Here is a 10,961-nt window from a genome sequence, read left to right as displayed (position 1 = left end):
TTGCAGCTGGAGGCCTGAGTAAGAACGTCAGGCGTCTCCATCTTGGCTTAGACTCCCCAGTGGGTGACACCAGCTCCGACTGCCTCCTATGCACCCAGCTCTGGGGGCCGCTGGGGAGACAGAGGAACCTGCTGCTTGCTATGAGCCCAGGAACTTTCATGCGGAGCAACCACATCTTATTTTTTAATTCTCACAATGGCCCTTTGGGGTAGGAGCCATGCAGTAGTTTCTAGATGACAGACTGAACTGCCCAGCTCAAGTAGCAGGTAAGGAGCAGACCTAGGGTTTGAGTCCAAGTTTTCTGGTTCCTGAATTGAGTTTATAGGGTTCCCTCTGTTCCCCTTTTTCTTTTTCCCATTAAGCAAGCGGTCATCTTTTACTCATTAGCTCAGGAGAGAGGGACAGCAGAGGGTAAAACAGAAATCGTTTCCAAAAGCCTAAGCTTTAGCAGGAAGAATGTCAGCTTCGAAAAGAGACTAAATGTCCTGGCCTTAAGTGGGGTAAGTAGGCCCTGCTCCCTAAGCCGGACAGTCTTTCCCCTGGTTGGGGAGGGGAGTGAGCCATATCTGTCAGTGGCTAGAGGGAAGGAAATCTGCATCCTGCTGCCCACCACCCGAGGGCAGCAAGACCCTGCCTGATATGTCAGAACAAACTGACCAGAGGCAGCCCTTTAAGGATTCCTGTGTTTTGAACACGGCACAGAAGCAGCAGAGAGCCGTAAGCCAGAGGAGACCCTTCAGACTGAAATGCCCTTGTGGACTGAAGACTGGGGACCAGATGGAGCTTCCTGACAGCTTGGTTACTTAGCTGATCTTGAGACTGTCTTAAGGACAAAGATTTGGTTTCCTGAAGGTCACCTCCAACAGAAACAAATCCTTTCCCCTTATATTTAGATTACAGAACACCATGCTTCTTTCACCTACCTTTATCATACTGCAGATTTGGCTATACTATAAATGGACTCAAAAGACAGTAAAGGCAGAATCAACTAGCTGGGATCCCAATGTACTTGAGAGGACTCCAGAGAACTTTAGACCGTTCAAGCAACATTAGAACTAAATCAATACAGCTATCTACAAGTTATCTGTACTAAAAACTTTCATTCCCAATTTTCTATAAGGTAGGCACTCATGCTATCCTCATTTCATAGAGGACACTAGCTCAGGAACGGTAAGTAATTGTTCAGTGCCACACAGCCAGGACTCAAGCATAGGTATTCTGGCTCTCGAGGCATTTCTAACCACCATGCCGGTATTTGATTCGGCACCAGAGGCAGGAGCCAACTCAATACTGAGGACGTTCTAGCAAGCCCTGGGCCTGTGCAATTGACCCCCTATAATATGAGCACTACATACAAGTTATAACTAAGGTATAAAACACCCCACAGATCTCGTCCCCAGGAGCTCATCTGAGTGAGAGAAGTAAGACCTGTAATGCAGCTGGGAAATGGTACAGGTAGGAGCTATGAGGCGGCCCCTAGTGGCCCCTACCGTGGAACCTCAACCACTGGCCCCCACAGGCTAGGACGCTGGACATGCCTGTCTGGGTGAATCCTGAGCAAGGGGAGTGGCTTCCCTAGCTGTTCAATGATGGTGTCCAGTTGACGGGGAAGGTATCTCCCAGCAACACTAGTTAACTTTCATGTACTCTGCCTCCTGGCTCCTATTCCTGCCCGCCTAACCCCCTCAATTTGCTGGGACTCCTTGACTCACTGTACCAGCTCATTTCCTTGAATGAGCCAATCTCATTGAAGGTTCACATGTCACCTTTTCAATATTTTTATCATCTGATTCTAACATTACCAGATTTTTCAATTTTGTTTGAAAAAATGCAAAAGCAAACAAGTAAATATATATTCATCTTTTTGTTCACAGATTTTAATGGGTATTTGTTTTTATGACATGCCATTCTCACTTGGCTAATTGCAGGAGTGAAGCAATTAACTAGAAACACATCACATGACCAGACCAGTAAGCTTGAAATTGCAGCATACGCGGATTCACATAACTTTCAAATGAATGTGAGGCTGGATTAAACACACGTGGGAAATAAAGTACACATTCCAGTGCAATAAATACACCTGTGGAAATAACACTGAATTTTGAAAGGAGTAAACAGGACAACGAAATGAATCACAACGCAAGGTCAGCAGTCAGTAACAACAGAAAGTTACGGAACACACATAAAGTGACACACTAGAAAAGTGAGAAGGTGCCATGTGCATCTAGAGCCGAGGATTTTCACCCCCCCTCCCCAAGGCTCCAGTGCAACTAGTTTTTGAACTCATAGCCGCTCTTTTCCAACATTTTAATTCACGACTTATTTTTGACGACTATGTGCTAATTTCTGGGAGTATATAAAATTAATAGATGCATAGTCCTTTGTTCACAGGGGGTTTGGAAAACAGCAGTTTGGGCAGCCACTCCATTCCCATGGAGAAGCCAATCTGAACTTATGGGACAATACTGCTCAGCAGCCGAAAATCTGCTACCGGAGCATCTGAGGAGCAGGATTCTTGCAAGTGGTATGCTTTGATAGAAAAAAAAGGTATATGTTTGGGGAGCCTGGGTGGCTCAGTCGTTAAGCGTCTGCCTTTGGCTCAGGTCATGATCCCAGAGTCCTGGGATTCCGGGGTCCTGGGATCGAGCCCCGCGTCGGGCTCCCTGCTCCGCAGGAAGCCTGCTTCTCCCTCTCCCACTCCCCCTGCTTGTGTCCCCTCTCTCGCTGTCTCTCTCTCTGTCAAATAAAAAAAATCTTAAAAAAAAGAAAAAAGAGAAAAGGTATATATTTAAAGAAGTTTAGCCTAAGTTCATCATGGTCTGTCTGTTCCTTTCTTAATCAATGTCAGTTTGTAGAAACTCGTGTTTCTATATGAAAGCCATAAAATGCATTTTGTTTTGAAAAAAGTCAAGTTTTATGTAATTCACTCCCTTGTTCACAGACATAGGAAATTATAATATAAGGAAGATGGTAATTTTGGAAAGCATGTCTCAAATAGAAAAATTACAAGATATTTGAATATATATGAATTTTTAGCATGCTAAAAATATAAGTTTAGATATATTATCTTCAATTATTTAAAATACTTTCATTTTCTTAAAAGATTTTATTTATTTGAGAGAGAGCAAGAGAGAGCATAAGCAGGCGGGAGGGGCAGAGAGAGAGGGAGAAGCAGACTCCCCACTCATCAGGGAGCCTGATGTGGGGCTCGGTCCTAGGACCCTGAGATCATGACCTGAGCCAAAGGCAGACGCTTAATGACTCAGCCACCCAGGCGCCCCTCAGTCCCTCATTTTAATTCCAAATTAATCTTGCTTTGATATTTGGGTGATAAAGCTTCCCAAATTTCCCATTAAAAACAAAACAAAACTAACAGTTATTAGGCTTTTTATTTCTTAATATAAAGAAAAGATCACAAAACCATGGCCCATCATTTCTTAGACAATAGATGAAAAAAAGAAAAAAAGTAATCCATGGGTATGGTCAGAAAATTCAAAAGGTCCAGAAATGTACAAAATGAAAAGTAAAAGCCTTCATTCCTTTCTCTCCCCACTCCTATGGCTCTCCCCAAAGGTAATCACGTTTCCTCTTCAGCTTCTTTTTTGTTTTTAACCTAAGCTGAAAACGTCTGGAGTTTCTCCCTCCAAGCCTAAGGCAAGTGCTGCCATCTCTATGCCAAATGGGAAGACTGGTTTTCAGCACCAGTGCCAGAGCACCCCTGCGGTCTACACAAATGGTCCAATGTCACCTCTGCACTGTCCAGGGCTCCTGTTTTCCTGGGGTCTGTCATTCTGATCATCCCTTCGGTACTAAGGAGCCTTGCAAGCAGGAAGACAATAGAAATGGTGCTTTTCTTTGAGTGTGCCAATCTGTGCCAATGTTTCTTTAAGATAACTTCTTAGAAAAATTTCTCAGCTGGAGGGAATATTTAAATTTAATAAATATTGCCAAATCACCTTCTGATAATATACAATTTGCACTCCAGCTAATAATACAAATAATATATGGGTACCTGCTTCCCTTTACTGTCACAAATGCAATTTTCAACTATTTCCTATGTGAATGATTAAAATTTCAGGTTTATTTTGCATTTTATTTAGTTAGGAATGAAGGGTGACTATCTCAGGTAAGTGGGCCATTAAAATGTTTTTAATGGATTATGTCCTTTGTCTATTTCTATTGGTTTTCAAAAAATTTTAAGGAGTTCTTTGTACTTTAGGGTTAAATAGTGCTTTGTCAATATTTTATTCATTCAGACACTTGGGTTAAAACAGGAAACAAAGTAATCCCCACCTTTAAGGAAGTTAAATTCTAGTAGTGGGATACAGAAAAAAAATTTACACACACACGAGGTTGTGGTAGGTGCTTTGGAAAAAACAAAGCAGGTAAAGAGGGACAGAAAGTAGCAGCAGTGTGTGTGCAGGGGGATGCTGCTGTGTACAGAATGGCCAGGGAAGACCTCTCTGATAAGGTGGCGACTACTCTCTGAAGGGAGTAATCCATGTGAAGATACAGGCAGAAGAAATGGCAGGCTAAAAGACCATAAAGAGAGAACCTAGGAGGAGGTGGAGAGGCTAGAGAGGAGTGCGTGAGGATAAGAAGAGTCAGGGAAGAAGTCAGGGGACAGTGGGGCAGACTGGTAGGGCCTCACGGGCTGTGATAAGGGTTCTGTTATGACTGGGGGTGGGTAGGGAAGCACAGAGATCAGTTATAAGACCGTGAAATAATGCAAGTGAAAGATGATGCAAATATATGTTGCAAGTTATTTTTCCTAGTTTCAGTTTATGGGTTTTTTTTGTTTTTTTTTTTTGAGGGGAGAGATAGGTAGCCATTAGATTTTGGTTTTTATCTACTATAGTAATAAACAGTGATATTCTTCCCTACACCTTGGTTTTACATCACAGCGACAAAAGATTACAAAGTCATCTAGTATTTTATATTTTCTTTTTTTCAAAGATTTATTTTATTTATTTATTTTTCAAAGATTTATTTATTTTAGAGAGAGAGCACGAGCAGGTGGGGCAGAGGGAGAAGGAGAGAGAATCTCAAGCAGACTCTGCACTGAGCATGTGTGTGCGGAGCCCAATGCAGGGCTCAATCTCACGACACTGAGATCACAACCTGAGCCAAAACCAAGAGTCGGATGCTTAACCGACTGTGCCACCCAGTCGCCCCTAATATTTGACATTTTCATTTTCTTCCATTAACGTTTTTGATCTATGATGGTTTTGCAGATTAGCAGTGAAACAGGCAAGCCCACTGCATACGGCTATGCAAACAAGGGCAGCAGGCTGACAGGCTAAGTGGGGGTTGAAATCCAGTAAGGCTACAGTACCCTGGGAGGTACAGAATCCACTAGAGGAAGGGGCCTTTGTCTAATTTGCACAAAAGTATGAACTCGTGGTGGCACTGGTGACAGAGTTCAAACTCTAACCCATTATTTCAACACCAGTTATTGAATACCCTACCTTTTCCCACACTGATTTGAAATGCCACCTTTGTTCTATTAAGTATCCATAGCTTCTTCTGTCTTTGGCAGAACCAAGGACCTCATTAAAATCAAAGTTTGCTATATTAAAAAAGTTTTTAAAATACATCTTCCTCACTAGGGAAGTCTTAATTTTAGAGACTGGCAGCAAATTTTGGCATGTTAGAAAGAGTTGGTGCAGTTGGAGGAAGAATTCCACATTTTCCAATGTAACAGAAAAGAAGCCTTTCTTTGGTGTCTTTGCTTAAAGACTTTAGCTTAAACACATCAAGGGTCATTTCAAAGAGCCCTGTGCTAACCATCTGGAAGGCTTTCTTACCTACTTTGAGATAATAGCTCAACTAATAGTCTAAAGTCCTACTCCTATAGGAAAACCTTTTTATTTCCAGATTCAGGTTTGGCATCAGTCAGAGCACTATGACTTGGATGGAAGGTTTCTTATTCAAGCGGCACAGGAAGACGAGGACTCTAACAGTGGTACTGGAGATTGATGGGTGCAGACCTCGTGAATGGTGAGGCACTATAATGTTCCATGGTCTCTTTTCAGACAAAAGTAAAAATCCTGTCTTTTCAGCTGTTTCCCCTGCCAGGTCCATTGTTATGCTACTTCTGCCTTAGTGAGACAAGAAATAAGACTCATTTGAAGCTTCTGCCAAAAAACAGAGGCTTCCTTCTTCCAAGACAAACAAGCATAAAATACAAGGGAAATGGAAGCACGCCCACTTTGTGGTTTTATGCCTAGGCAAAGAGGAAACTAAGATGTCACAGGTCCTAACTGTTTTCTTCCCTCTACAGAGAAGGGTCAGGGTTGGAGGAGATGGGGAATGGAGGGAGAGGTGGCAAAACAGTTGCAAGTTCTCTGATAAAGGGACTTCCCCAGATTCTCTTCCCTCTCCTCAGAGCTGACTTTCAGAGACAAAGCTCTGGTTTTTCAGCCTTGCTGCCAAGGTTCTTGAAGAAGTCACTAATTGATAGCTAAGCCTATGTTAAGAAAGAATTTAAATTTACTGTTCATCCTCAGACTAAGGGTTTTATGTGTCGAAACGGTGGACTGAGAAATGAGGAGAGCAGAGGGGTAGAAGGGCTCAATTACAGCAAAGATACAGATATATAATTTTACATAATCAGTTGTACAAGAAGCAAACGTGAAAATGTTTGAAAAGTTGTGTTTTGGTTAAGAACAAAAACTTCTAAGTTGATTATCTTTCAGACTCAAGTCATATTTCAGTGCATCAACTATATATGCTTAAATATTTTTAGTTGAGATATACTTAGAATTTTCTGCTTTCCAGCAATCTTAGAGCAGTAACAGTGACAACTAGAGTAAAGAAAAAAAAAAATCAGGCACCAGCAATGGAGGGAGGCACAGTTGAGAATTTTGATATTTGGATATGAAATAGATGATTTTCATTGCCTCTTTCTTCCAATTTTCCTCCCTCTGCCCAAAGCCAGGTATAATCCATGCTTCCGTTTGGGGATCTAATACTTCTTCTAGATCTAGTCTCTCCCAAATTATTACGTGCTTCCAAGTTATCTTTTTATCCTGGCCTCTCTCTCTTCAAATCTTCCAATCAACAAAACTTCCTTCCATTCCTTTATTAACTCTTGCCCCACCAAGTCATTCTGCAGGTAGTAGAATGGTGATTGTTCTATTTCTGAAAGGTTGCTATACCCCATTCAAAACCTTTTCTCTTCCTTTTTAACAGCCACAGTCCTAATCAAGAGACCCAGTAGCCGCAGCACCACGAGATTATATAAATAGATGAAAGGGTTTGGTGGATAAAAAAATGAAAATATTAAAATAGAATCAGAACAAACAACTTCGCCACTTGAAATTTAAGAAAATTTGGCCTTGTATTAAATCATTTTATCTACTTTTAAATCTAGACCACTTAGTGGAAGGTCAGGAACACCCAAAGGAATGGTCGGCTATTCTGCCTTGTTATGATTCTATCATGGCAGTTCTATGTCTAGGATATATAAATTTCCATGGTACAACAGCTCCTGTCTGTGAAATCAAGCCATTTATTATCTTAGTTGGCAAAAAGTAGATGAGATGTTAGAAGCACAAATTTAACAAATACTATTTTATTACTTAAAAATACATAGTGATCAAAAAAAACACACATAGTGATCCTAAGTGTACATGTCACAGATTACAAAAGAAAAATGTACAGGGAAAAGTAGAGACAAATGTGTTAAATGACAATAAGGTACCCATTCATATGGAGTCCATTAAGAATAAAACACTTCTTTCTTAGTTAGACAAGGCCAAGAATAGATACAGCGCTATGCAGAAAATGCCAGTTAACCTAGAAATATACCTTTACTCAAAAGTAGCAATGTGTTGGTAGTGTATCTAAACATGTCCTAAACTGAATTACAGCATACACAGGTCCAGTGTTCCACAATACAACCACTGGTTTTAGGCAGGAATCTGTGAGAGATTTGGTTGCCTATCCTGCTGAAAGAGCAAAGCCCCGGGACTGATTAACTTCCCTACCTTCCACAAAGCTTTGTTCAGGTGATTTTGGAAAGTGGTGTCAAACACCCCACTCATTGCTGCTCCAAGTTCCCTCAGAACAGACACTGTGGACTCATCACTGGCATTCAGAATCCGTACAAAGAATTTACTCCACAATTCACCATCTTTTAGCCTAAAAATATATAAAACCATTTCCATCAAGATTAGACATATAAAAGAATTCTGTATTTAAATCAGTGGTACATATATGCACTAAATGATTTAAGGTAATAGCTAGAAGTCTAGGGTTAGAACTCATTCAAGTAATCCTTTCAAAGCCCAGGGTGGAGCTGTGAAAAAGAGCAGAGAGCCATAATACAATGCACGTAAAGAGAGAGTCTCTGATCCGAATGCACCATTGCCTCTGTGTGCTAAGATGCAGCACTGCTCTATAAAAGGAAGACAAGTGAATTTTGCTCCTCGCCTCTAACTTCCCTAAAGTCTAGGTCATTAGACAGACTGCAGTTCTCCTTTTCCCCCTGCCCAGAGTCTTATTATCTTCATAGTCCTCCGAGAATCCTAAGCTTGACTGAAGTAACTACTGCTATGATGTTTAACTTCTTTGGTTTTTTAAATAAGAGAAGCTTCTATTATCGTAGAAGGTAGGGTTGTTAGGAAACCCCAGCTGACCCTACCTGTTTCTGTTTGTGTTCAACCCACTTAGGACCACAGCCCACTGGAGATACCTGAATCTATCTACAGGTCTTACATTATATTTAAAGCCTATTTTTAATAAAGTATGTTTCAGAGACAAATAAGACTGGTCAAATTCTGAATTAAATAAAGAAAAAAATACAATTCACTTGTTGGGAGAAGGGGTGTTAAATTCCCAACACTGTTTTTTCTTTTTTTAAGCCAAAGAATATACAAATAAGTTGATAGATGGGGAGCTTATTCTGGGAAGTTATTAGTTATGATAAGCTAAAGTAGAACATGGGATATTTAATAAGTTTTATAAGTAGGCTTGAGGGAATACTACGGTTCTGAGACCAAGCAGCTCTTATTAAGGGAGCATTTACTTCTCCGAGGAGACTCAGTTCTCTGCTTTGGTTCTACCCATTCATTAAATAAATAATAGCCTAAAACTAGTATATAATTTAGAAATTCAATTCTCAAGAGATGCTTGTTAACTTTGATAACAATAGCTATTAAAAAGAGGTATAAGACTAACATCAGTTGATTATAAAATTATTCTCACAAAATGTTTCTATTAACACTTCTAGAATGAGAGGCTTCTGTACCAGTCACAGTCTATAGGATACATCTAGGTCCAGAATGATGTCCTGAAGTCTGAATAGTTTGATTATTTTTAATTTGCAATTCCTTTGTTCTGCACTAGATGCTCCACTGACACTCTAGTGAAAACTGGTTGAAATTAATGGAATCATGGCATTTGGACTAACAAAACTAAGGCTGCCCAAGCAGAGGGCACCCAAGAGTAAGAGAAAATTATCTGGATAGGCAAAGACCCTGAAATCGCCAATACTTACTCAGAAATATTTTGGCTAAGTTTCCAGAGGGACCCATCCCAGAAGACCTGTAGGTGTTCCTTGAACAATAGTAAATGTGCTAAATCTGCTATACCAAACAGATCTACCTGAAATCACAAAAAGCACCATCAGCTAAAATAATTCTCTGCTACTATCATGGCAATCTATTTATGTAGAAAGTTTAAAGTTATTATAGTGTTTAAGTTTATCTTATGACATACATTTTAGTAGACTGTTCCCTACCCTTACCATAAAGGGAGAAGCTCCCCAAAGAAGTGATCAATAGAGCTAACTCTAGGAATTATCCTTAAGAACAAAAGATGAGAACAAAATTATCCTGAAGAACAAAAATATACGGACTGTCAAATTCAAATTTGTAGACCTACTGAATGTGCATGGACTCTAGCTGTAATCTAAACGTGGTCCACATGACAAGTTCAAGTTCATGATACATTTTCAATCAGCAAATGCCAAACGTCCAGAGAGGAGTCAGAAGGGATTTTGTATATAACGCTACCATACAAAGTACTTTACTCTTGTAACGTTCTTTTTATATACATTATTTCATTTAATCCTCACAACAATTCTGATACACACAGAGCAGATTGTTATCCTTATTTTGCAAAGATTACAGAAAATTACTTACAAAAGATCACACAGATGAGTGATAGAAATGGCCCTGACACTTAGGTTACTGAGTTAGTCATGTGTCTGCACGTGTATGTGTACAGTCTTCAATGCTGTGACAGAAAAATGGTATATTTTGCTTGACTTGGTGAAATTTGAAAACTAGGTCATCTATTCCAGGGGAGACAATATCAGTAAACACTAGCTTTCATGGTTTATCTATGGAAGAAAGAGATTAAGAAACCCTCTCCATGTTTGCTCAGTCTTGTTTTACACTTACCTGGTAGGGAGAAGAACAGTTAGCCAGGATCTTTTGTCCTTCCAGGATGTGTACAGTCCGAAAGCCGCTGAGGATAAAAACATCAGGCTGCACCCTGAGGTCAACACTGTAGGAAAAGTCCACTATCTTCAAAGCTTGATCATTCTTATTATAATCATAGGGATCGTGGATTCTAGCCCAGATTTAAGAGAAAGAGATAATAAAAATAGGCCATGAAAGAAGCTGCAGAGCTGCTCTTTAAAAAAAAGAGAAAAAAAAGAAAAAAAAAGGTATTGCAGGTGTGTCTTAGCTATACCAACAGCTCCCTCCAGTGGCTAGCTATGAAAATGCAACTGTAAGAGCCCTGGCAGTGTCCAGCTAAGTGGGGAATGTTGAGATTAGCCTAGTGACACAAGGATATTTAAACCATAATGTACAGCCACCACAGAATATTTATCATATTATATTTATTATATAAAACAAGTATTGGAAGTAGAGTACAAGCCTCTGTCTTATACTAGACACACCAATATGGATAACAGCAATGATTTACACACTGATGAGAATTATGGA

General features: G+C 40.1%; 1 protein-coding gene across 2 annotated transcripts in view; it reads right to left on the bottom strand.

Moving 5' to 3' along the window:
- Positions 1-7,600: 7,600 nt before the first annotated feature.
- The window catches only part of BUB1B (BUB1 mitotic checkpoint serine/threonine kinase B), a 49,331-nt gene continuing 45,970 nt past the window's right edge, over positions 7,601-10,961 (bottom strand). For both annotated transcript variants that reach the window (XM_028119468.2, XM_028119469.2), the window contains exons 21-23: positions 10,410-10,581; positions 9,503-9,609; positions 7,601-8,145 (exon numbers count right to left, since the gene is read on the bottom strand). In XM_028119468.2, coding sequence (XP_027975269.2) covers positions 7,914-8,145; positions 9,503-9,609; positions 10,410-10,581 — 511 coding nt within the window. In that variant the 3' untranslated portion in view covers positions 7,601-7,913. The remainder of the gene's footprint in view (positions 8,146-9,502; positions 9,610-10,409; positions 10,582-10,961) is intronic.

Source organism: Eumetopias jubatus, unplaced genomic scaffold (assembly GCF_037043125.1).
Source record: "Eumetopias jubatus isolate StellerSeaLion01/CBP00866 unplaced genomic scaffold, mEumJub1_p1.0 scaffold_7, whole genome shotgun sequence".
In the NCBI taxonomy this organism is placed as follows: domain Eukaryota; kingdom Metazoa; phylum Chordata; class Mammalia; order Carnivora; family Otariidae; genus Eumetopias; species Eumetopias jubatus.
This window is presented reverse-complemented; position numbering and strand designations above follow the sequence as displayed.